The 26,542-nt window shown below is 44.7% G+C and overlaps 4 protein-coding genes across 5 annotated transcripts in view; 2 read left to right on the top strand and 2 right to left on the bottom strand.

The window, feature by feature from the left end:
* The window catches only part of tyw1 (tRNA-yW synthesizing protein 1 homolog (S. cerevisiae)), a 43,193-nt gene extending 39,338 nt beyond the window's left edge, over nt 1-3,855 (bottom strand). The window contains exons 1-6 of the mRNA XM_035534245.1: nt 3,670-3,855; nt 2,978-3,108; nt 2,606-2,734; nt 1,674-1,775; nt 608-802; nt 66-344 (exon numbers count right to left, since the gene is read on the bottom strand). Of these exons, the coding sequence (XP_035390138.1) occupies nt 66-344; nt 608-802; nt 1,674-1,775; nt 2,606-2,734; nt 2,978-3,108; nt 3,670-3,676 (843 nt within the window). The 5' untranslated portion in view covers nt 3,677-3,855. The remainder of the gene's footprint in view (nt 1-65; nt 345-607; nt 803-1,673; nt 1,776-2,605; nt 2,735-2,977; nt 3,109-3,669) is intronic.
* Nucleotides 3,856-4,702: 847 nt separating this feature from the next.
* Nucleotides 4,703-7,905, bottom strand: zgc:103681 (uncharacterized protein LOC449773 homolog). Its single transcript, XM_027032385.2, has 12 exons — nt 7,831-7,905; nt 7,584-7,702; nt 7,380-7,490; nt 7,218-7,277; nt 6,642-6,737; nt 6,449-6,538; nt 6,236-6,301; nt 5,953-6,014; nt 5,771-5,863; nt 5,547-5,611; nt 5,266-5,334; nt 4,703-4,819 (listed from the first exon to the last, which is right to left on the bottom strand). The coding sequence occupies exons 1-12, from the start codon at nt 7,903-7,905 to the stop codon at nt 4,703-4,705; spliced, it is 1,023 nt and encodes a 340-aa protein (XP_026888186.2).
* A 3,069-nt stretch (nt 7,906-10,974) lies between these two features.
* Nucleotides 10,975-15,794, top strand: gdpd1 (glycerophosphodiester phosphodiesterase domain containing 1). 2 transcript variants are annotated; one of them, XM_027032389.2, is made up of 10 exons: nt 10,975-11,040; nt 11,859-11,901; nt 12,079-12,214; nt 12,395-12,440; nt 12,763-12,884; nt 13,028-13,117; nt 13,215-13,348; nt 15,084-15,143; nt 15,245-15,296; nt 15,430-15,794. In XM_027032389.2, the coding sequence occupies exons 2-10, from the start codon at nt 11,885-11,887 to the stop codon at nt 15,571-15,573; spliced, it is 801 nt and encodes a 266-aa protein (XP_026888190.1). In that variant the 5' UTR covers nt 10,975-11,040; nt 11,859-11,884; the 3' UTR covers nt 15,574-15,794. The 2 variants fall into 2 exon arrangements, with proteins under 2 accessions (XP_026888190.1, XP_026888189.1); XM_027032388.2 differs by having other exon boundaries at nt 10,976-11,415.
* Nucleotides 15,795-18,721: 2,927 nt separating this feature from the next.
* On the top strand, nt 18,722-25,330 carry ypel2b (yippee-like 2b). The gene is made up of 5 exons (XM_027032387.2): nt 18,722-18,895; nt 22,084-22,313; nt 22,735-22,778; nt 23,020-23,128; nt 23,795-25,330. The coding sequence occupies exons 2-5, from the start codon at nt 22,197-22,199 to the stop codon at nt 23,882-23,884; spliced, it is 360 nt and encodes a 119-aa protein (XP_026888188.1). The 5' UTR covers nt 18,722-18,895; nt 22,084-22,196; the 3' UTR covers nt 23,885-25,330.
* The last annotated feature ends 1,212 nt before the right edge of the window (nt 25,331-26,542 follow it).

The following is a 26,542-nucleotide window of genomic DNA, read 5'->3' as shown; positions in this document are numbered from 1 at the left end:
CCATGCACTACACAAAACCCTGCGCGTTGCCATGGCTACGCACACCAACGCGAGAAGCAGCTTGCCTCCGAGCTGTGGCCCTCCGGAGGCGAGGAGCCGTCCTCTGCTGCTTCCTCCGGCCGGTTCGTGCTCTTGCAGGAGCCTTTCTTACACTTGCCGCTGCAGGGTCTCCTGCGGCCCTGCGCCAGAGCCTGCAGGCGGCCCACCAGCCTGGTCCGCCACGCCTGGAAGTCAGCCTGCAGACTGCCGTGTCGGCTCGCGGCCACGTCGCAGTCGCCCTCTCCCCTGCTCGTGACTCGTGCCGCACCCAGCATCCACAGCCATTTGTCCACGCTTTTGCCTACCTGCCGTGAGACAACACCACCTGCTGTGAAGGCATTCAAATAAGCAGTTGAATGAAGCTTCTTGTAATGGGCACTGTTACAAACGCCTGAGGAAGAAACCAGGGGAGGGGCTGAGACTCCAAATCCTCCAATGGGATGCATTGGAGAAGAATAAAATGTATATAATTTACATAAAATAAACAACAGAACAGCATTGGATTCATCATAGTAACCGAGTACATAAACGTGCATAATTTTATGCTGCAACAGGAGGAGGTTCTCACCGTATTGTAATGGCCAGCATAGACAGAGTTCCCCAGGCCAAAGACAGCATATCTCATCCCTTTCAAGTAGGTGTTGCCATACCGAAAGTCAGTGGATGCTTCCTCCAGCCATTTACAGAACCAGTCAGCGCTCTCGGGGGGCTTGCCATCAGTGTATGTAGCCACAAGGAACACGCAGATCCTTTTACTAGTGCACTGGAGAGAGACAAGAAGTGCCATTTCAAACATAACATGGTGACTAGAGCTCGACTAAACCTCAACCAAAAACCAGCTAAGGGAGGGTTATTTTTCGTCCTATGTAGTGTGAGGCAAACCCGCTCTCCTGAGCGTGCCCAGACTGCCTGCAAGGCACCGAGTTCAATATGCTGCCTATTACACATCACATCAAGACCAATGGTAAGCCCATGACCATGTGTCAAAAATTCTCATCATGAAACCACAACAAGTCCTGTAGTACAGATGATAATTACCACATTTACTGCTGCACTGGCAAGCAATTTCCCCAGCTGACAGTGAGCAGCATTTCACACTGGTAACGTCTCTGAGAATGATTCACTACTCAGTGCTGAGTGAATGCGTAATCGACAAGCAGAAGACTGCTTCCCACATGAGCACATCTCCTCAATGTCTCTCAAAACCTTCCCCAAGAGCTCCTGAAGACCAGAGCAGTAAAAACACTGTGCAGCTGCCACTGTTGGGCCCCTGAGCAAGGCCCTTAACCCTCAATTGCTCAAGTTGTACTCAGTCATAATTGTAAGCTGCTTTGGATAAAGGCGTTAGCTAAATACCGTAAATGTAAATGTTGTGAAGGGGTCAGGTCACTTTCTCCAAGTGTGGAGTGTTTGCAGTAATTCAAGTTAACAGCGTCGTTCATCTAAGAGTATATGACGTAACAGCAAACTATAAACACATGAAGTGCTGGTCCTCACAGACTAAAATCAAGGAATGCTTAGAGATGACTACTTACTGACATGTACAATTTTAAAGAATCCTAAAATAAACTGATGCTGACTGACACAGTCATATAAACAAGTCAATACACATAAAAGGAATCGTGACAACTCACCTCATCAGATATTCTGTCCTCTGGATCATAATCTTTCATGTCAATCACTTCAGACTGGAAACCCAGATTTTGGACATCGTCGGCAAGCTCTCTGGCAAAGCCCTGAGCAGTGACATTCAAGTTGGTTACTTTTCAACTCAGTTCAACCCATCACTAAAATAGGCACTACAAGAGTTGTGCAGCAAAAGTCCAATATGCACAATTTTCCTCTTAGCCCAAATATAGACCATCAGCAGATATGTTTGGTGTCCAAATTCTGCCTCTTCCGTTTAGCACTCAAGGCTAACGTAGCTATTGTCCATTCATGAAGCTTCACAAACCATATAAGGGAGTGTACTTGAATTTTCATACAAACTTGAATTGACATGTAAACCAAGAACACGTGATCATTTCAGCATGTTTTTTTGCATGATGCCAAATGGTATTCGTAAGTACGCCTTACTGGTTAGCTACATTATACTCAGTTTTAGTACGCAACAAAAAGGAAGACAATTATGGACTCCACATTTGGGGTAAAGAAAATAAATGTGTAAATTTAATTCTAGTCTTGTGTAAAAAACAAGCTCTAGACGGGCCAATGAACACATGCACTAATACACCCGATTGAAATCACCATGTACATGTCTGGAAATGGATATGACTATCTAAAGTACTACTCCCACGAGAAGCAAACACGAGTGTTTAAGAACAAGTTCAGGAGAACTAATCTAAAGAAAACACGGTTACACTCCCCGATATCACACGAAAGTAGGACAGGTGGTCTTTATCACAACAGGCGTCTGCCATGCCGCTGGTCTACTGGGGCACATCTGACAAGTTTAATCAATTCTATGAGTGTAAGTTTGAATACATATTGCACATTATGGGCCCTGAATTCTTTACTAGTAGCCAAGGCTGTAATAATGGGTTTAATTAGAAAGTATACTACAAACCTTTGCTGTTCCTGTCTGCGATCCATAGAATATCCTTAGTCCTACAACACTGACGACTTTCTCTTTCTCTGAAATTTTCTTTTTTCCAGATTTGTAAAGCCAGGAATCTACAGGTTTGACAGGCTTCCTCTGTAAAAATAATCATACAAATCTTTGTATAAGAAAACATGCCTATCTGAATGGAGATTATTAGCATTTACCATTCATTGTGCAAGCACTGCATATCCAAATGCCACCAAACAACAAAGCTATGTGGCGTCTTCTGGGCAAACACCTGCTGCGTTCGTCACTTGGCTTAATTTAACAAGCACGAAGCTGACGATACGACAGTAGTGTATTGTAGATACGGTGTTAAACAAAATACATTTATACCTTTTTCCAGGTCATGTTTATTGTGAGCCATAATCCGATAACAACAGCTGCAACAGTGTACACGCAGAGTCTGTTCTGCCACACGGCTAAAAGGCAGTCTTCGGCATAGCCCCAAGCACTTTCCCACGTCCCTGCAAAACAGTTCAGAGCAGGTCAAGTCCTCCAGGGACTCCCGAGCCAGTGCAGACGGATAAGCTGAGCTAAACTAAGATAGCCTGGCTGTCGTTACAGTGGAGCTCTTCGCTACTTTTGCCAGTGTTTCAGACAACCAAGCATAACGTTAGCTAGCTAAATATAACCCTAGTGACATTCGGCTGGCTAGCTAAGCACAGGACATCGCTCGTACGCCAAGTATTGCTAGTAACCCATTACCTAAAGCACAGTTTATTTAGCCACTTCACCACACACTTCAAACGTAGCTTAGCTAGGCTAGCTAACAGTTAGCCAACAAATGTAACTCAGCTAGGCTAACGTTAGCTCCGAACTAGTTCAGCTTCTGAAAGAGGACACGAATCTCCACTAAGGCTAAACGTATCCGAAATCTGAACCTTATATCCTCACTCGTCTGCTCCGTAACGTTATTCGTGACTCCGTTATTGCAGCGCTGCGGCGGCGCGCGAGGTCTCGTGCTAGCTGGCTGGCGCGCGAGTTAGCAGAAAGCGCGATAACACAAGCTAGCTGAGAGCACTCACCTGACATTTCAGACGTAGCGAAAAGATAAAAAGACTTTTAGAATAAAAATAATTCTCTGCGGATAATCATCACACTTATTACAACTACAAATAAAGAATACCAACTTTGTAGCTCGACACAAGCAGCTGACTAACTTAGCTCAGTTCATAAACGAAACGCACAGAAAAGGACGCTGCCATGTTGCTTTTGACGGTGGAATTATGGGAAATGGGCATTCCAGGTCTGTGATTGGTCGAGTCACAGTAAACAGTAAACAGTAAACAGTGCACTCTATTAAGAGTAACTACATTTACCTGTACTAATGTTATACTATATGTGTGTTTTTATTTTAGTAGTACATACAGGTGGTTATACCTACAGCTATTGTCACATTCCTAAGATACAGTAACAGTATCTTAGATACTCTACAGTAATTCCTAGTTTAATAAGATGAAAACTACCTTTAAACAATTTCAGCAAACCTCAAATCAGATGTAATTTGTTAATAATCAAGGGAAACCTCTAATATTAATATTACCATTTAAGAATAAATTATATATGAGCATATAATATTTACAAATAATAATATTCAATATAATAAAACATTTAAAATACATATCACCTTACTTATTATCATTTATTCCATTTAAGAGTAATTGTTTCAAACATAAAATAAACCATTTGGTTATATAACACACATTTCACTTTAAATGTAACTAACTTATTACAATTCAATTGTATTTTTAACAAATGTTTGTTCACTTTTCCATTGAGGGAGGGGAACAATAGCTGAACTGGATGTAAGCAGTACACCACCTGTGGTAAGTGTGGACCTAGTATGTTTAAATATCCTCTCACATATTACAAGACTGCTTATTTCCAGTGTAATACTATAAATAGCATTCCAGTGTAATACTATAAATAGCATTACACCTCTTCTGCACATTTGCTTATTCCACATCATCCTGTTAATATGGCAGAGAGGAGCATTTCCTAACTTCATGCGCAACTTTAAATTATGCATTATGGATATTACATTAGCAGGCATCCAGTTCAGCGACTCTTACTCCGGTTCAGGCTCGTGTTTTTCAGCTTATGTCGGACCACTGCGATCGTAGTGAAAAAATTGCCCATGAATAAAACAAGGAAGCTAAGCCCACATACAGAAACCTAGAAGAGAAAAGATGAGATGGGTTCAGTAATAAAACGTCTGTTGTTGTTTGTTTGTTTGTTTTGGAGGGGTTCAAGTAATTTTCCTGTTTACTCGATGAGGAACAGGAACACCCAACTCTTGTCCTAGAAGACCAGAATTCTGCATTGTTCAACGTTCTTGCTCTAACATGTAGTCAACCTGATAAATATGAGTCAAATTACATGTGCCAAAACAGGTAGATGAAGAGGGAAATTCACACCGATGTGCTGGAGCAGGCACTACTGGACGGAGGCAATACGTTTTTCACTTACATTACAAAAGAAGCATTGCCAGTCTGCTAAGATGTCTATTTGTGTTCAATCCTGTACTATTAAATATACAAATGTCACCTACTGTCATCGACTGGTCTCATGGAACTGGCATTTTAAATGATCATAGGGTGGACACAATGGAAACAACTGACCTGCCACTCTTTACATCCAGGAACAGGAGCCATACTGAGCAGGTAGATGCTGCTATAAAGCTGCCAGAACTGAAAGTCAGGCAACAGTGGCATTTAGTTTCATACAGTACTGAATGACACAAAGCTACATAAACACTGATTAAGGGACAATTTTCCTCATGCAAATCAAAGCGTATTCCTCATCTTCTTCACCTTTTCAAGCCATATAATTTATTCTGGGAAACTATGACAGTTTCTTCTGTCATAAACGTCTACTTACTCTATGAGAGAAAGACACTCACGTGACCAAAGAACAGGAAAGGCAATAGAAACGTGAGACCCCGCCACATCCATGACTGGAACCCCTCTGCAAAGCAGATGAATTCATCACTGTATTCAGAGAACAATGACCTTAAAGCTTTATTAATTGAGTCTACATATGCCACCACAAGGACAGATAATTATGGGCATTTTGAAAAGAATAATATGCCCTATTGACAAAAGACCTACTGAATTCCTTCATTACCTACGGTCAAATCCATGTTGTGTCTCTCCCCTAGTGCTCGGAGTCTGTAAAGACATCCACTCTGATAGTAGTACTGCAGGAACTGCACAAAGCCTGCAGGAGCCGGAAGGACACAACTCACTTCACGTCTGCAGAATCATTTCTAGAAGGTCAGTGCTGACATGAATGTGCTGGCCACTTACTTTGGTACAAGCAAAAAGAAAGAAACTGTCTCCTGAACATCTGGTACAATTCACCATCGGGCCTGTGGAAGAAAATTACACAGCGTCTCAGGAGTCTCTCAATCTAACCATAGTACATGGAAATTAGAGGACTACTATAGCTACGGTCTAAGAGATGAATAGTTATGCTTTATCAATATGAAGTACATGGAAATGCAATAACAGTCGTGTGTCTGGACAACATAAGCAGTCAGATGCTACACAGAGGTAGGCTATAACATGAATAATTGTTTAAGTTACTTACCAAGTCAGTATGACCCCAGAAAGAAAAGCTGAGATGTAGTGATGAGCTACCCACCAGCCTTTGATCCTGAAACAACCATGAGCAACATTGGACTGTTCTTTCGATTGCTGCTGCTGATAACCAGTTTAAAGTAAAATCTTCAATTGATTGTTGGTAGAGCCTTTGACCCAACAACACTGTAGCATTTCCATAAGCTCCAGGTGACTAACTGACCTGGACCCGTTATTGATGAGAATGCTCTCACGGACTGTTAAAGTGCAGTAGTACCAGACCAGAAGGAAGTTCATGAGTGCGTCCACAAATCTACATGACACAAAGCAACAAGCCCAGTGGAACTGACATGAATGGTCCACATGTTTAGACTAAGTAAGGATTATTTGAGGATCTTTCAGGAATGCAGGCTGACCTGTAGGTGACGAAAAAGCGACACGTGAAAGCCAGCAAAAGCAGGATTACAGTCACGCACAGCTTGAATTTCTCATACTCATCTTTGTAGGCAGCCCTGCGGTACAGTGACAGGGAAGACAGAATGCTTCAATTCTTCATGCAACTTTATGACGTAAAGGATCATGGGCATTTTTGTATTTTCAAACAGTCCACAGGAGGCTACATTTGAATTTCACAGATCAGTGCATATCTGCAACTGATACCTCCCCACCCCTCCCGACAGTACCAATAAATGTTACCCAGCTGACATTGGAAATCCTTCTGCCTACTGTCCAAACTCAGGTAATACAGAAATCCTTTCCAAACCAGGGTTCCTTTGCCTTTTACCCACAATACCCTTGCACTTCTTTGGTCATTGTTTACTCATTATTGAGCTGTTTGTGAGATGGATCATGTTTCTTTCTTTTTTTTATAAGCAAGTAAAGTGCTAACCTGCAGAGGACAGCAAGGCTCCAGGACTGAAGCATTAGCCTAGATGTCTTACATCCATAATGGCTACGTGCCGGGAAAAAGGAATGATTTAGATGATGCTTACTTTAATCGTTTGCTTAGAAGATTGACATTCACATTCCCGAGGACGAGGCAGAGATATATCCTTTAGGAGAGAGGGATTAAAGAGGAGACGGAATTCACAGCACCCCATAAACCATGCATTTTGTGAAGACAGTCGTATGACTAGCTGATAATACCACATTACCCATTTTTCTTTGGAAGGAAAGCCTCCATCTGAGAGAGGATACTTTGTCTCTCCTGGATATGTTCTTTTATCTCTTCCACATGCTTTGTTTCTTCTTCTGCTAACCCTTTGCTGCAAATGTAATTTTAAAAAAAACATTTTAATTGAGATTAAACCATTAGCAAAGCAGGAAGAGTTGAACTTTGACACTTATTCACTCCTCACGTCTTCAGAGACTGCAAGAAGTCCTTCAGACTCTTCCGCTGATGAGCAATGGTGGCAGAGATGCAACTCTGCATCTCAGAGACCTCATGGAGATTCTGCATGTAACGCTGATGGTTCTCCTGAGGACAACTGCTATGAGTGTTTATACTGAATGTTACAGGCAAACTCCTATAGATTGTTTTTTTTTTTTTAAGAGAATGTTGTTATTTGGATTCTGTGTTCTGGTTGACAAAGCTTGAAGTCTTACCTGAATCACTTGGAACTCTTTCTGGTGACTCTCCCATTCTTGAAGGGCTTCTGTTAGTGTAGCTGTCATTTGCATCTTTTTCAGAGCAGAAAGTTGATGCGGTTGAAGTAAATGCTGCAGATAAATCCCAAATCAACGCTAGTTTCCTAAAGAGCTTTTTGACAAAACAGCACAACTGAAGACAACAGATTGGAATGGACTTTTTATGACTGATGGTGAACTTTGACAGCTGCAACTCTGCCAACCTTTGACACGCTTGTGTCTGGAATATATTACACATTGTTATAATAATGGTTTTACAAGTATGATCTTAAATTATAATACTGAAGGTAAATCCAAGCACGATCCAAAGTGAGTGGTTTTAACCATTATTAATTGTAGAATCTACTAAAGTTATGGCATGTACTGTGCAGCTTCTGTCTGAGTGAAGCCACCACTCCAGTAATACACCTTGGTTAAACAATACATTAATCTATGTCATTACTTATGTAAAAGACAACAATAAAACCCAGACAGCTATAAAATCCAAGTGAAGAAACTGGAGTCTCTTCTTGTCTGTTGGGCAAGATTTTTGCAAACCTTCAGAGGAAAAAGCTTCTACTTTTGATCAATTTGTGGGGGGCTACCCTTCCCAAGCATTGACTTGTGTCTTTGTTATGAAAGGCTGGTTAGATAATATATGAAATTGTGCAAGAATATGTGCTGAAGTTTACATTGGTTAGTGGTTATCTAAAGAACTTCTCATGGGTGGAGAGGTCTGTGCTAATAGTGTGATCAGCTGGTTGCTCTCCCTTCTCAGAACATTCTGTCTGACTATGTCATTACATCATCTAACCCAAATAAAAAAGGCATCATGTTTTTGTTCTTGCAGATGTCTGATAGAATGAAATTATCTTTGCGAGAGGAAGTATCCTTCTCCTCAGTGACTCTACTACACATATACTTCACAATATGTACTTTACAAATACTTCACATATTGTGCCTCTGGGCCTTAACCACTTTCTTAGCCTACAAAGAGTCTTTGTGGTAACTGCTGAGGAGGTCATAGAGTTCAGACGCAGGTCAGATATGCATCTTCGTACACCACAGCATGGGAGAGCCAAATAGCACCTGGTATCATGTACAGCTTTCCTTTTGCTAACCAGCCAGCCGAGTCCAAGCAGGGGATCATCTTTTCCCCTCTGAGATATAGATGGGAAAAGGTTTCCCAGAGCTTTGAATCACTAGAGCGCTGTGTGTTTGTCTCTGACTTTGTTGACTCATTTGCCTCAACAGAAGTAACAAGATTGTCACTTTTCTGGTGCTCTACAAATCTACACAACTTGGAACGCTTGCTGGATGTCTGTCTGTTTACAGTGAAATTATATTACTCTACACTGTTTTAGGTTACTGTCATTTCATGACATACAAGCCTGCTCATTTTGTTATACAAAAAAGGTGCTGATACTTTGCAAGGGTGATACGAATGCACACACACGAGGGAGAGGATCCAAATGCAAGAGGTTTTATTGAAGAACAGGGCAGGTTAGAGGAGTCAGGCAGGTCCTCGTAGTCAATCTGGAAGGTGTCCAGGCGTCAGGCAGGAGACGAGGTTTGAAACACAGGCGGGATTTGGAAACCAGGAAGACAAATACGTACCTGGAATTCTCGGTATGCAACATGGAAAGGCAATACTTCACAAAGAGAGTACCAAGGAAGGGAGCTTAAATAGGGAGCAGTAATGAGGAGAATGGTAATCAGGTGTGTGATTAGTATGAGACCAGGGACGCGTGGCAGTGTCTCAGTGTTCCTAACAAAGCGTATTACAGGAATGTTCTTTATAGTTTCTTAATTTTATAAGGTTATACACCCTGTGTGTAACCTTATTGTTAAAGAGGTGTGTTCAAAAGCAATACGTTCTTTAAAATGCACTTATGTTGCATCTGTGGCTGTACAGTATTCATCTTTTTGTAAAAGTGGATGGATCTTTTTTGTGTCATATGAGCCTATAATGCTAGAAAAGGTTAGTGCTGAGAAACCTACCAGCTCCTACTGCAGTCAGCTATCAGCCATCATCTCTGCACAAACCAAACAACATAACACTTAAATGTGAAAATACAGCGAGTGTGTGGTTTGATAGGGTTGGACTTGGCTACCTTCAGTACACCTACTGATGCTCTCCCAGCGTAGCATAAATCTTTCTGCATTTCTAGAGATTATTTTCTGTTAAACCCATATTAAAAATCCAGTACAGTTGGTCTAATGCTACAATGCATTATTCTCTGAATCAAAATCAAAGTTGTATGCTTATTTAACAGACCGTGGAATAGACTAAATAACCTCTTAAAGATTTCTACCACTTAATTAAAATATTACATTTGCACCTAATGAAAGTCTAATGAAACAGTTAACTTGCTCTTTACCAAAAATGAGGTAGGCAGCAGCATTAAAGGGGAGTATGTGGAGGAATTAAAGGGGAGTATCTGGAAGTGTACTTGCTGAATTCATTAGTCTTGCACTCTTGATAAGAACCATGGTGATACCATCCTGGGCAGGATAACTAATCTATTCTTTTGTTATTTCACTAGATTGTTTAAATCTATCTTCGACAGACAGCACTGCTACAGAGATACAATCAACTCCCTGCTCTAAAATATTGGCCTTCCAGAACAGACCAGGCTGCACCTGCAGAGTTCAGTATGTCTTTCTGAGGAGTGTATCAACCCAGGTTCTGAAACGGGGTTCGGCACTGTCTGCATTGCCCTGTACGAGTGCGAAGGAAAGAGAGATGGAGCTTCTTCATCTAAACCGACTGCTCTAGCTTGGCATTGCGTGGACTGACAGGTGTGGAGATGATAACGTCATGCGGAGAGAGCCCATCTGTTTCCATGAAGTTCCTCCATCGAAGATAGCAGAATAGTTACAGAACAGAGTATGCTACTCTAACCCTCACCAACCGTGGCAGTTACTAGTGCATTCTATCTAATGCAAGAGTTCACAATATATAGCAGCTGGATGTTTCCTAGACAGAAAACAAAGCTCTGCAGACTAGCTATAGACACGCGATTATATACAGTCTATTCTGATTGGTCGGTGCGTGTTATTCACATTCAGCCAATCAGAAAGCTTCTAAACCCAAACAAGCGAGTGCGCAGTGCATGCGGAACTGGGGCATGTCCTCACCGTCCAGCTGCTACCCATAGGCGGGGAAATTAGTAGGTTATGACTCAGGTAAAATTCAGACGTTTACACTTTCTGAAAATTAAGAAGTAGTTTTTTAGCATATGTTTGCACTCGTTTGTTTTATGAGAGAATGAAATAATGTATTGAGCAGTTTAAAAGCCGACTGCTTCTAGCTGAGTACATAGTGGTAGATGTAATCTAGTCCAGACTTGGCCAGCTGGCTACCGTGCACCGTGTTACTGCAGCCTGCCTGCCTGCTGTCGTACTGTGTGGCAGTAATCATAGATATGAGTGCCGTGGTGTATGTTTTGTCGACGGTTACGGGATATGTCCTCACCTCCGCGCTATTACTGAGATGTCCGTCACTACTTCACCGGAGAAGGCGAGAGACATTCCGCAGCAGACACATATCGCACCGCGGCGGTGAGTGGGTCTCCACTAGACGGCCCCTTCGCCATTCCCCATGCGTCTGAAACATACGGAAAAATATGGGTTTTGCTTGTTTCGATTGCTGTGTTCTGTCAAAAATACTTGACATGTATCGCTGGTTGGCTTTTCTTCAGCTACGTTTAATTATCACTGAAGAGAGTGACATTTCCAGCTGATTCTTAGCCTGTTTGCGTTGAGTTCGTGTTCAGAAGGACTTGTGTCGTCTTAAACTGGGTGACTACGTACCAGCTACAAACCTACTCCAGATATGGCACCATATTCTTCGCCCTGTCTTATTGCCTTGATTAAAGTTCATGCGTATATTACCCACATTAACAGTTTAAACAACCAAGTCAGTATGACTGCTACTGTGGAGCAAATAAACTACACGCCTGGTTTGATGAGTTGCCTTAGACTTTGTCTTCTTCTGGTCGCAGGTGCCGGGGAGAACCTGGAGAACACAATGGCAGCCTTTAGGCAGTATGATTTCCCCACCAGTCACATTATATTGCAATATATTGCACAGTCTTCTTAAGAAAAGAACATTTGGTGTAAAGTGAACTGTTTGTTAGATCCTGTTATCTGTGGCCCCTCCTTTCACTGATTGGCTGAAGCAAACATTCCTGTTCTGGCTTTTTCGACCCACCCCACCCGTAGTGCTGTGGAGCTTGGCACTGACATGCTGGAGCTGGACTGCCATCTGACCAAGGACGAGCAGGTGGTGGTGCTACATGATTCCAACCTGAGGAGACTGACTGGTGTTGACGCAGACATTTCAGATGTGCGCTATGCTGTGAGTGGGAGAAGGCACTGGGGACCTTTGATCCGTCTCTTACGGTGACCCTTTGACATTTGCAGTCTGCTTGCGTTAGATTCTACGTTGACCAGCATGACAACGTGTTTATTGGTGCAGAAGTGGAATATGATATGTACTTTTAAAAAGTGTGTTTGTGTGTGTGTGTGTTTCTCTCAGGATCTTCCACCTTACTTGTGTAAGCTTGGGGTTACTTTCAAGCGAGGTGAGTGGTTTGGAATTCAGATGCAGGTTTACTCCTGTGGTCTCACATGAGTAAGATATGCAGTAGTCTGATTAGTGTTCAGGACTTGTGTGCCATTTAGAGTTACCCAAACATCAGTATGGCCAGCTTTTTAGCCATGTTTGGACTGCCTGACCAGGCACGATCCAGTGGCCTGACCCGGCACGATCCAGTGGGCTGCCAATTATAAGGAAAACCATTTAGGTCAACTTTTTTTTTTTTTTTTTTTTGGGTGAGCAAACATGTTTGCTTACATTGTTACAGTGTGAGAATGGGCTGTTGGTGAAAGTCTTCATGTGTGCAGAGTGCTTCGTTGAAGGGGGCGGCAGCCGTCGCATCCCCCTGCTGAGAGATGTCTTTGAGGCCTTCCCGAGCCTCCCCATTAACATAGACATCAAAGTGAATGACGACAGGCTCATTAGGAAGGTGTGTGGTCCGTCCCCAGAGTCTCGCCGCTGCAATAACGGTGCCATTCCTGTGACATATGAGAGAAGACCAGTGCCAGTAAAGGAGATGTGGTTATTGGCTGGTGTCACGAGAGGCTCATCTTGACTTTATATCATCTAAAGGTCTCTGAGATGGTCATAAAATATGACAGAGAGCATTTGACCGTATGGGGCAACTCCAGAGATCAAATAGTGCAGAAGTGTTACAAAGAGGTGAGAGCCCTGGCTAAGCGGCAGGCTTCATTCATGTCTGTTGAAGTAAGCCCAATGCTGCCGCGTGCTATCGCCGCGTGTCCTCTTTCTCCGGCAGAACCCACGGATCCCGGTGCTGTTCAGCCTGTCCCGTGTCCTGCTCCTCCTGGGGATGTTCTACACCGGGCTCCTGCCCTTTGTCCCGCTGAAGGAGCAGTTCCTGGAGATCCCCATGCCCTCCATCACCACCAAGTGAGATCTCGCCGCTGCCGCACTCGCGCGCTCGAGTCAGGAAATGCAGTCACGGCGCTTAGTTCTTTTAAGAACACAAAATAAAATTGAACCTTAGTCTTTAAATAATGTAGGTTCTCTTATGAACTATATTCAGCCATTTTTCAGGTTCCAAAATGTAGACTACAGCAAGGCTGTCTGTGTTTGAATGTTTGTGAACAAGAGTGTCACACCCAGAAGACCAGAATGCCACCGGGCATTTACGGTGTCACTGAGGGATTAGAGTGGAGAGCAGAAAACCGGCATTGTCTGTTCATAGTGAACAGTGTTGTTACAGTCTAATAATGCTTAATGTTTGTTGTTTTGTTAGTATAATGCAGAAGATATTTTTAGATGTTGGTGAAGACTACACATTCAGTATCATTCAAATAGTCACCTACACAGCTACAGGGTTGATGATATACTGGTGTTGCCACATGGAGACTATATTGTCTATAAATCTCTAATGTTCTGTTCAGTATCATATTGTCATAAATCAAAGCAGGATTCTTCTTTTTGTTTTTGCGTGTAGAGCAAACAGGAAGCAATGACGAACTGTTTAACGTTCAGCAGTGGCTGTTTAAGAAATGTTTAATTGTTAATACATTCACACGCACCATTAATACATTCCCATGCACCGTTAATACATTCACATGTTCACGTGTACCAGTGAAACCTGTATGATATTGTTTCTTACATCAGGTATGAATATCATGTTGGAAAATGGTGTTGAAAATGAGGTTGGCTTCTTTGGCCCTGTCCACTTTGTAAGATAAGACCACATTTACAATTACAACGTTTATTATCCAGAGTGACTTACAAAAGTGCTTTGTCATTTCCTCATAGAGTACATCCTAGTACAGTACAGTAGGTTAGAGTCCAACATACCAATGAACTAGAATACTGTAGAATACAGGGATCAATGCTGATACCTAGAGCTTATGTATTTGTACTTCTATCTTAAACAATGATAAGTGTAATAAACAATAAGAACTAGAGTTTGTTAGACAACATCAGTGTAATCAACAATACCCTACAATAATTACTAGTTTAATTTAACAATTAATAGTTACTAGTCAATATAAGAGCAGGGTCAGTGGACATTTAAATATTCCACGAATAGACACGTCTTCAGTCTGCGTTTGAAGACTGCAAGGGACTCTGCTGTCCGGACAGCAAGCGGAAGTTCATTCCACCATCTGGGATCCAGGACAGCAAATAGTCTCGATGCTTGTCTTCTATGAGACCTGAAGCACAGTGTTTCAAGCCGAGCCGTACTTGAGGTTGGAAGTACGCGAGGTACGGAGCGGGCTTTGACCAGTGTCATGTATGGAGGGGCTGGTCCATTTTTGGCTTTGTATGCGATCAAGGTTTTAAATCTGATGCGTGTACATGAATCCAGCAAGAGTAACAGCTGCTGAAGGACCTCTGTGCAGGACTTGGTGGAAACCCTGAGAAAAAGCCCAAGTGCTCTTCATTTTTTCTCACGTCAGTCACTGCTGGAAAGTTGAATGCAGGAATCCATTTTGCAGAAGAGAGAGGCAGGTTGATTTCCTCTCTGATGTGTGCGCTGTGCACCTTACTGCCACAGATGAAAACAGGCTAACACATCATAAACCAGCCACACATGGCACAGCTGCAATTGAAAGGCGAGCAGTAGGGCGCACTGCCGCTGAAGCGATGTTGGGTCCTTGTTAATGATTTCACTTCTCTTTAGACTACGGGACCCCAGGCAGAGCACACGGAGTGAACGCTTCATCACTTGGCTTGCAGACAGGTGGGTTCCAATCCAGGTCATGTCAGAGGTCATCCCTGCCTTTCTGTGTTTCTCACCCACTGACGTGGACCTAATGTGTGTGTTTCGAATGTTTTTCACAGCCTGCTCATGAGAAAAGCTTTATTTGACCATCTAACTGCTAGAGGAATACAGGTTGGCATCGCGTTTTCAACAATAACAGTAACAGCAATTTAAGATAATTCATTATGACAGGTTGTGTGTAAAGTTGGGTTTAAAGTGACCATTACTGAAGCGCCTGCGTTTGTACGCGTGTTTCCTGCCACAGGTATATGTTTGGGTGCTCAATGATGAGGACGACTTCAAACGAGCTTTTGACCTCGGAGCTACAGGTGTGATGACTGACTACCCAACGAAGCTGAAAGAGTTCATGGAGAAGACCGACCTTCCAAAACCTGAGTTAACCTCTTAAAGCAGCCAGATAGCTCCAGTGTAGGTTTGTTTGTTTTCTACTGCCTTTTCCCTACCTTTTCTGTAGGCCTTTCAGTGTATCTTCCTCTCTTGTTTTTGCACATTTGCATTAGTGTGATGTAACAGGAGAGGCTGCTGAGAACGTGATGACCACTTGAATAAGATCGACTGTCTCAGATGTTTAATAGCTATCTCCAACCAGCCAGTAGATCATGTGGCAGGAACACATCATCAAAAAATCACTTTTGTACCAATATGTAGTGTAGCGTCTATTTCGAGCTCTGTTTCACCAGAGTGTCATTGCAGATATATCCTTTAAAAAGATAGTATGTAGAATATTTTCCATAAATGCTTAAGAAATCATATTAGCTATTGTTGGATTTTGAAATACTGTGACAGGAAAGCTGCAGCTCTTTTCTAGACTTGCCGACAATGCTGGAGATTAACTTTTTATTCTGTTACTTATGACATAGGTAGTCATGTGATCTGAGTCCTGTACACGGCGTAGATGCAACCAGGAAAACATCACACACTTTAGGATCAATAAGTAGTTGACATTTAAACTTTACAAGCAAATGTGGTCATTACGAGCATTTCTTCTGTACAGCAGTGAGTAATTAATCAATGTGGGTTTACAGTAAGCACAGTTCCACAGCACCTCTTTAGCTTTGTGAAAGTGTTTCATTGTATTTAAATGATTAGCTGTAAGGGTTTGTTGCGCCTTTCTCGTAGGCAGTAAAAGTTGTAGGTAGACTGTCAAAGGCCGAGCCAGGGTCCCTTGCAGGTGTTGCCTGCCGCCCTGCTGTGGTGTCCAGCTGTGCACAACGCCATGCTAATTGATCAGACTTAAGGAATAAAAGGTGAAGGAAAGTCAGACATGCTAATGGTGAATTGGGGAAAGTGATACTTTACACCGATCAGCCAGAACATTAAAACCACCGGCCTGAAGTATTGTGTAGGTCCCCCATGTACCACCAAAATGTCTCTGACCCATCCAGGCGTGAACTCCAGAACTTTAGCAGCACTTCCTTCCGGTCCTGTATGTTGAGGTAGGCCTCTGTGGCAGCACATCAGGCTGGAACACATCGCTAAGCCTTGCGGGTCCATGGTTCTCCTTCCTTGGATCACGTTTGGTGGGGATGAACAACTACATACCAGGAACACCCACAAAACCTGCCGTTGTGGAGATGTTCTGACTGAGTCGTCTGGCCATCTCAGGTTGCTTCTTGTCAAAGTCACTCAGATCCTCACACTTGCCTATTGTTCCTGTTTCTAGTACATCACCTTCAGTGTTCACTTACCCTCCTAATATATCCCACCCCTTGATGGGGTCCACTGAAACGAGATAATTAGTGTAATTTACGTCACCTTCAGTGGTTTTAATGTTGTGGCTGTATAACATTCAGATTGAGTCGTCATTGAATGATGTCTGTACAAAAAAGTCTGATGATGATGATGATTATTATTATTATGATGTTATTCCTCTAAGATATTGTCTGCTATAAGAGGAAACGATGTAATACTAATTTTGCTGGCTTTCTAATTTTTGTATAAAGTGCACACCAGCAGGAGGCGCCAACCGTTAGTGTCCCTCTGCCGCTTTGGAGAGTACTGAAAGGAATGTTGATGTCGTCTTATATGCGTCGAATTAACTAGTTACTGCACCTGCGCCCTCTAGCGGCAGCTGCGCACAGCGCTTAAGCCTTTGAAGGTAGAATGTTTTACCATTTGTGCGGGATGTGCACATCATCAGACAGCTTTGTGCAACTCGCTATTCCTTCAGCCTGGGACCGGTGGCACAGAGAGCAGTTTTTTTCTGTGCAGGGTTTTCTGGCAGGTCAGCATCCTGTGATTTCTGATGACCTTGGAAAGGGGCTGGCCAAAAATCACATAGCAAAAAAGTGAAAGCACAGATGTATAAGGCCAGTTGTGCATGCAGGAGACAGATAGGTAGTGTTACAATATGACCAAGGAATTGTGTGTGACACATCGTGAGTTACATTCTGTTTATTGTTTAATCCTGAAACAAGATTCAGTTGCACATTCCGAGAAGCAATTATGAATTTAAAGGATTTCACTAAATAATGTTGATTGCTGCTGATTTTAAAGATTTTGTGGAATTTAATTTGTTTTATTTTGCATAGTGCAAAATGTAACCTTATGGAGTAGGAAGCCCTACCCCAGATGACTGATGGTTGGTTAGTGCAATCATAAACCTTGTAAGTTATACCCTCCAAATAAATTTATAAGATGAAATTCTATCTTTTCTTGTCTAATAGTACATTAAAATGGCAATTAAAAAAACAAGCATTCTGAATCTTTTTCAACATACCTATTTAAAGTACATATTTTTTTTGTTTCTCTGCTTCTTTAAAAGTGTGTGTGTACTTTTAGAATTTTTTTTTAATTCTCACAACACTATTTTGAAACATGTTCAGCACAATAGAACACTGCTTGAATGTATACTGTATGTGCTGTATTGAGCCAAATATTGCAGGGATATGTATTTTCCCCATTTTTTTAAATGAAGGTGTTTAAAAACACCTTGTCTCGTTAATGGCATGATAATGACATTTCATGTTGTCAACGACGGGTTAGATCTTGTTCTAATAATTAATAATGGCCACCAGGGGGCGCTTCGTGTTCACGTTCATCTTTAGCAGGTGACGTTATCGTCCGTTCTTTGATGCCGATGTAGGACCTGTTTAACTGGCCAGCATTCCTAAAATGAGCTAAAACTTTATTCGACTTTTCTAAAATCGCATCCTACGTTGCCTTAAATATGTATGTATCTATCTGTTGTTTAACTTCTCGCCCTTTGGTTGATTTACCCCTGGTTCAATTAAGGATGTCAAGCCTGAGAAATCTTGTTTTTTTTTGCCTCTGAACTGATATTTCACACGTCGCGTAGGCCAGTGCAAACGCGATCGTGCGACCAAACAATATTTCCCTGATAGAAAACGACTCCAGCATTGCGCTGCGCTAACGGAGGCTCCGCCGAGGCAGCTCGCTTGACCAGGTGGGTCGCAGATAACTGCTCCGCCTCGTCGACCCTTTGGCCAATCAGAGCATCGCTGCCGCGCTGTGCGCGCTCCTGGTTGGTGGAGGCAGTTGTCAGTTTGCGGGAGACGCGCGCGCGGCGTGATCCTGCTCGAGCGCGTCAAACTTAGCTCGTGCGCCGTGCTTCAGAACACCACGTCCGCGCGAGCAGAGGAGACCCACAACATTCGCGTTGAAAGAAACCCGAAAGCCTTCATTTACAGAAAAGACCTCGTTTAACAGGGAAGGAGGTGTCTTCTAGGGCCCTTTTCTACTTTTCAAAGGTAACACTGGCGTCACGTATCTGTGTTGCCAAACCATAAACTTTAAGGTACTGAGATTTTACTGAAAAACGTTTGGAGACCGTAATGGTCCTCCATCAGTTACGTGTCTGGGGTGTCTGTTGTGTTTCGTTGGGTGTATATATGTATGTACGTGGGGATGGCGAAGTCCGCAGTGCTGATGGTTTGTTATTACAGACCGTTACCAGCGTCACGAGCGCGCTGTGATCTGCGCCACCAGCATCGACGTCAGGAAAGCGCACGCGGGCCCCTCTGCAGATGAAGCGTTCCAGACCAGTTTGGTGTCTGTCGCTTGAGTGTCGATTTTTCCTTGGGTACCAAAACAAATCTTAATGACTGCGTAGATAGTCTGGGCTAGTTCGATTGCAGCACAACCTGCGTCATTTTAGTAATGCTGTTGTGGAGTATAGTTGAAAAGGCACAGCTCATGTTAGGAGTGGTCATTCTTGCAGGTTATTTCCGCCAGGCAGTAATGTGTTCTTTAAAATACACACAAAACCCGGTTAACCTTTTGTTTACAGAACTTGGCGCGTGCATTGCAGCGTGTGCGGAGGATCGAGTGTGACGCCTGTCAAGTATAATTGCTTGCGCAGAGAAGGTCACGTTTCTGTGTCTGTACATATATGCGGTATAACTCTCCGCTCGTGTCCGTCCGCACATGGGTTGCGGTGTATTTGAAGTCTGGATTTGATTGCCTGTGTTTTGCATGTTTGGGTTGGCAAGGTTATGCAGCAGTGTCATCTGTGCCTAGCAGGCTGTCTTACACACTGTCCAGTACACACACACATCTGTGCCTAGCAGGCTGTCTTACACACTGTCCATTACACACACATCTGTGCCTAGCAGGCTGTCTTACACACTGTCCGGCAGTATACACATACTGTCCGGTAGTATATACATGTGTGTCCGGTACTGCCAGCTGACCTGGAATGCAGTCACGCCTCCTCCGCCAAACAGTTTTGCATTTACCAAACCAGAGACAAACACTCAGAAAACTGCTAAACTGCTGTGAAACGAGCACATAGATTAATATTAGGCCATAGTACATGGAACTGTCATAATGTTTAAGATAAAAGTTATCCTAATACACAACCTGTTATTAATCAAGTCCAGGACACGCGCTAACCAGATCCAGATTGTTCCCCCAGACAGAAGCTTGAGAGCGGAAGAAAATAACGTTATAGTTTCACATTTGCAAACTAAAACACACATTTTAACTCGTCCGATGTTTCGTGACACTCCCATACATTTCTTCCTCTAAAAAACACAAAAACAGAAACTGACCATTTTCCAGTCTGCACGTTCAGATGGGACAGGGGAAAACGGCTCTAAATATCTGCAGTGCACCTCATAGCTGGAAGCAGTTTAACTGGTTGCGGTTTTTGATTGTTTTGTTTTGTTGTCATGCAACGCATCAGCTGTTGGTCCTACTCCACTTTCCCAGCTGTGAAGGGGAAGCACGAGGGCTTCCGTCGCACTCCGAGCGCTTCTGTTGCTGGTATCTCACTGGTCCGCTCACGTGAGGAAGCTTGTGGTGGCCGTCCGACTGCTGTCAACCGCTCAGAGACGTATTAGATCTTACTTTTATGACAACAAAACAGCTGTTAATATGAAGTCATGTTAAACTGATTTCCAAGTACAGACTTTTGTGGAGAAGGTAGAAATGGGTGATGCCGTTCTGCTCAGGGCCGCGTGCTCACTTAGCGTCGCTGTGTCTGATCAGAGGCACGAGCCCTGTGTCAGCTGGGGTCAGCTGTCCTGGTCACCTTCCATCGCGCAACACTGATCAAGGATGCTCTGTCAGTTATGACACCACAGGGCTCAGCGATGACAGGTCACAATGGTTTGTGAGTATACAACCACCACAGCCCACTCTGTTGTGTTATGGGAATGATCTGGCATACACGCTATTTTGTTTGTTTTCAGTTTGTTGCTGGTGTTCAGGGGCTTGTTTCCGGTGTTGTGGCATCTGTCTGTCTGGGGTCTACAGCTCTGCCAGACACCAGTAGTTAAACCTACTGCTGCCAGAGACTTCGCGAGTTTTTCTGTGTCTGTCTGCCTCCCTCACACTCTTTGCCTCTTCCTTTGTATGTGAGTGTCTTTATGGAAGTACATACTGTTTAAATCTTGTAAAAGAAACTCAGAAACACTCTGTAATTGAAATAAGACATGAAATGATGAATCCGTACTACGGGCCACCCAGAAGTCCTGCGGTGCGAAGGCAGGGCAGTACGTTTTCTCAGATTGCTCTTCCCTGATTTCATTCTTCTGTCATTTTAGGTCTCACTATAAAATGGAATTTGGCTAAACTGATTGGAGAGGAATTCGCATGCCTCTCATAACCCTCATAACATTTCCCTGCTAAGCTGTTTTCATGGTTGTGTACTAGTGGATCCTTGCAGCAGTCCTGGGGTGTTGGGGACACGTCTCTGGTTCCCATGGCCCCTGCTGCAGTAGGAAGGCGGTATGAACTGGCCCTCAGTCAAACATAGATTTTTCCCTGTAAAGACAACCATTTTTTTGATAATAACAGCAAACACGGCATCTTCTGGCTGACAAAGCACTGTAAGCTGTTAGGGCATTCTGGGTGAATTGTGGGTGTGGCTTTGCCCTTGGCCGAGTACCGAAACCCACCCGTGTTGCTCAGCTCAGGGCGTGGTCAGCTCAGGGCGTGGTCAGCTCAGTGTTTGGTCAGCTGAGGGTGTGGTCAGCTCAGAGTGTGATCAGCACAGGGCATGGTCATGGGGTGATAGGCTCAGGACGAGGTTGCAGAGGGCAGGCTTACAGTTCGTCCGTATGCAAGCGTCCTTGTGGATATATGAGTTTGTCTGCCGGTGTGTAGGAGGCTCTGTGTGAGTGAGTGTGTGTGTGTGTGTGTGTGTGTGTGTGTGTGAGATCTCTCTCAGTAGCCCCTTTATGCCTCGGCCCCACTCCTCTGGCTGAGTAACAATAGTGAGAATACATGAGCCACTGTGGTGCTGGGCTTTGCCGCCTGGTCCCCCCCCTGCGCAGATCAGCACGGCATCCGCACCACAGCTGCCACTCAGCGAGCAGGCCAAACGCATGAAGTGTACACACGTGCTCCCCCCACTCTCCCACGTGACCCGGCAGGCCGGCGCGTCTGCTCTGTAAGCTGGTGACGTGAGAATGCGGGTGTGCTGTTCCCACAGGTGTGCGTCCCCCCCCGCGCCCCACCACGGCCCTTACTTGCGTGTTGCGGTGCTTCCCCTGCGAGCCGACCTGGGCCGGCAGCCCCTTCCCGCACCGCCCGCCGACCCCGCCCATGGTCGCCATGACGCGCTCCAAGACGTTCCAGGCCTACCTGCCCACCTGTCACCGCACATACAGCTGTATCCACTGCAGGGCCCACCTGGCCAACCACGACGAGCTCATCTCCAAGGTAACCGCGGTTACCAGACTCGGCTAGGGAAAGAACAGAACCGTGTTAATGGAGAAGTGCTCTGGCGGCAGACAGTGGCTGGGTTTGTTTTGCTTGTTTATTCTTTCCTATCCTGCTGAGGTCAACGGTAATCTCAGTCTCAGAGTGTCTTAGTTTCCTGCTTTGAACTAAAACGGTGTTGGAGCCGATCAGGTCGTGTTGGTTGGAGCGCTGGTTTGTGCTGAGACCAACACCAGCCTGAACACCACCCGGCAAACATTTGGCTTTTTTTGTTTTTGTTTTGGCAAACCAATCGGAGGCAAAGACAGCCAAGGCCGCAGAGATGGCCAGCTCACACCTCACAGTGTACACAGTTCTAAAAAGATGGTTCAGTTTTAAAAAATCTGTTGTGTGAAAATCATAATCTTTTTCCCCCCTGCAGTCTTTCCAAGGAAGTCAAGGCAGAGCCTATCTCTTCAACTCTGTGTAAGTACAGTTTATCATGAAGAGCTTGGACCTCTGCTCATATTCTTATATAATCTCTCCTCTCTCTCTCTCTCTCTCTCTCTCTCTCTCTCCTTTCTCTCTCTCCTTTCTCTCTCTCTCTCTGTCTCTCTGTCTCTCTCTCTCTCTCTCTCTCTCTGTGCCTACCCTTTTCTGTATGCTTGTATTTGTTTTGCTCTCTTCTCTTTCCCTCTCTCTCTCTCTCTCTCTCTCTCTCTCATAGGGTGAATGTGGGTTGTGGACCAGCTGAAGAGCGAGTTCTCCTCACTGGCCTCCATGCTGTTGCTGACATCTACTGTGAGAACTGCAAAACCACTCTGGGATGGAAATATGTGAGTTAGCAGTGACAAACTCACAGTTGCGTTTACGCCCCTCGTCTCTCCACAAGCGACACATGGGCCGTCCGGGCCGTCGTAGCGGTACTCGTGGCGGACTGCACGCTGTCCTGCTCTGATTTGGTGCAGGCAGGACGGTGTGTTTGCGGGTGGACAGAGTGGCACAGCACACATCCGTCGGTGGCTTGCGCGTCTTGTGTGCCGTCTGGTTTTTTTGCCCGGCAGCTGCGCCACTTGCTGATTTTACTGCCGCGTGTTGGCCACGCCGGATTCCACGTCGAGCTCGAGCCGTTCAATCTGGCTGCCTCTAGGCCGTGTGCCTCCTGCACAGAGTCTGAGGCAGCCTGTTTATTTATAAGTGGGTCAGGTGTCAGCACGCCCTGTGTGTCAGCCCACTGCCTCGGTGTCAGAGTGGCCGAGCGACCCAGTGAACAGCCTCGCCGTGAAACCTGAGCAGGGCTGCCCACTGCCCAGTCGTGTGCTTCAGACACACCAGCAACAACATGCCGTTCAGAGACATGAAGCAGCCCTGAGCAAACGCGTTCTGATGCGCGTTTGTTAGTTAGCACGTCATTTTGGCAGGAAGATCAGAATTGCCTCCAGCTCATGCTGGAATGCTTCACAGATTGTCCAGGTCTGACAGCCCCTCCCTCCCTCCTCCAGGAGCACGCCTTCGAAAGCAGTCAGAAGTACAAGGAAGGGAAGTTCATCATTGAACTGGCGCACATGATCAAGGACAACGGCTGGGACTAAAAGCCGTGGGGAGTGGCCTCAGGAACAGGCTGGGGCGGAATCTGGGCGGAGCCAGTTCAGGCACTGGACCTGCGGATGAATGAGTGATGCCAGCTCGATTTTACCTTGCCTCCTGTGTTCTGCCTTTTGTCCCGCACACACACACACACACACACACACACACACACACACACACACACACACACTCACTCCTCACCTCTGGGGCTAGGGCATAAGAGAAAGGGTCTCAGATGCAGAGGAAAGACCCAGCTAGAGTGTGTGTGGTGTGTGTGTGTGTGCGCGAGCGCGTCTCAGCGGAATAAATGGCTGTGCGAATACACAAGTGCATTATATAACTCATAAAGCAAGACCCACACTCCTGTAGATAATTACACCTAGACCAACACTTGCATGTCTCTCCCATCCTGGACTGAGAGCTTTAGACAGCCCTGTGTGTGTGTGTCAGGGGGGCTATGGTGATTCTCCTAAATGCGGCTGCGCGTGGGCCCTGCCAGTGAAGCCAGTGAGGACAGGGCTCAGAACGGGGCTCTGACAGACGCACCAATGAGAGAGACCCGTATGAATAGGGCTCTGACAGACGCACCAATGAGAGAGACCCGTATGAATGGCTGAACAAGTCCCATTGGTTGTCTGAGTCTGAGCTGTAGACAGAGATTGCCCCTGAGCTGCCTCTGCCTTCTTGACATGCCCGTAAAATCCTGCCCATTCTGTATAGCTGGCCTTTTCCCCTGCGTTGCTAAAACTGCTAACTTGTGCACGTAGCCGTTTCCATGGCGACGTACTGGAGCTCCCACATCTGTGTCCACTGTTGGCCCTTGGGCTGGTCCCTATTGTCTGTAAGGTTTGAGCTCTTTTTTTTACCTAATTATGGCCTTTTTAGCAGCAGCGTATTGGTATAAAGGTGAGGGGTTCACAGCTGTCCTTTAGTCTAGAATACTGTAAACCTGAAATACTGTTTCCTTTTAAGAAGGGTTCTTCAAACAAACACAAACTAAAGAGTAACAGTGAGTAACCCTGAGTAACAGTGAAAACACCTTTGGTTTTGGTGTCCCCCAAATCAACCAAAGAACCCATATGTCGACAATTCGGCTTCCTTGCTGAGAAGATCCAGAGCTGGTGTGACGAGTCTGCTCATCCCAGCTTTCCTCCTGAGGGTGAAACACATTCATACTATTCATATGACAGATAATATATTCAAACGTATTCATTTAGAATTATGGAAAGCATCATGGCATATGTTGCATTTTCAGACTGTAAATAGACATGTGTAAGGTTTGGTATTTATTAACCGTGTGTTTCGTCTGAAGGCCTGCCAGGGCGCTCAGTATTTACTACCTTTTTTACTCTTGGAATATGTTTAGATTTTCGTGTCTTTTATAAAAGGATGAGAAAATGACGTACTGGAGCTTCACCTCAATGAGAATAAACATGGACATTGTTCCCTCATGTGTTGCTCTTCTGTTATTTAATAGAGCTACAGCTTTCAGTAGACCTCAGTGCAGTTGGATTACTCATTACTGATCACTGAAACTGATGCAGATGCAGATATGCACTTATTTTGGTAGCACTACATTATTTCAATAAGGGCTTAAAAAGCCAAGATGGTGATTGTGATCCTGAATGTGTGTGCATGTGCGTGTGCGCGGGAGAGCACCAGGATCCAGGCAGTGATTCCTTCTCCTGTTTGCAGCGGCAGATGGCTCTGTGTTTGTGCAGCACTGGAGAGCTTGTATCCTAGCAACTGGGCTCTTCTTTCTTTGAGTTGCGGAGGAGGCTGAGAAGGTGTGCGTTGTGTGTATGCGTGTGAGAGAGAGAGAGAGGCTGGTGTCATTCGTCTGGGTCTTCACACACACACACATACAGAGTGAGGCTGTATATCCTTTGCAGGAAGTGTGCTTAGAAACATGGGTGAATAATTTCTTCTATACTGGGTATGTGATGAATGGCAAAGGCTCTCAGTGTTACAGGGATAAGACAGCGGTCTGTGTAGAAGTGCAGTGTTTTATCAACAGCCTGGTAAACTTTCTCTGTTAGAAGCCCTCAGTGGCTCCAGACCCAAGATAGCTCAATCCCATCAGTGAGGCCCACCAACCTAAAGCAACATCAGCAACACGTTAGAAATGAATTTGTTAAATGTAGTTTTAAAGCCACCATGAATTTTGTTCACACTATAAATCTTGTTCACAGCATCAGTCTTGCAAAAGAAGAGATGCGCGTTCATGATTCTGATTCATTTACACAAAGTTAAAGTGCAGGCCGACCAGCGCTGGTCTGGCGCCCCAGCGCGAGCTCCCCGAGGAGGCCACAACGCTCGGCCATTAGCGCGAGTGCGGTGGTGGATGCGGATCGAGTTCTGCTTGTACACGGCCTGAAGTCCGAGTCTCGGGAGAGAGGCATCCTTTTTATGGACAGTGACTTCATACCTGAATGTGCTTGCAATAAGCACCCTAAACAAACCCTACGGAACTGCGAGGCAGATACAAACGATCACGAACGGTGTCACCGCGCAGTCGCGTGTGACACGTTAACGCCTGGAGGTGTTTGCTTCAGTAATGTGCAGAGCAGGCACACACATGGCGCACAAAGATCTGCCGGCGTTTAGCTGCAGGCCATGCTTGATACGGAACTCAGTGACTCACGAGTGACTAAACCAGTCAC

This window comes from Electrophorus electricus, chromosome 15 (genome assembly GCF_013358815.1).
Source record: "Electrophorus electricus isolate fEleEle1 chromosome 15, fEleEle1.pri, whole genome shotgun sequence".
In the NCBI taxonomy this organism is placed as follows: domain Eukaryota; kingdom Metazoa; phylum Chordata; class Actinopteri; order Gymnotiformes; family Gymnotidae; genus Electrophorus; species Electrophorus electricus.
The sequence above is the reverse complement of the archived record's forward strand: the minus strand, read 5'-3'. Positions and strand labels throughout refer to the sequence as shown.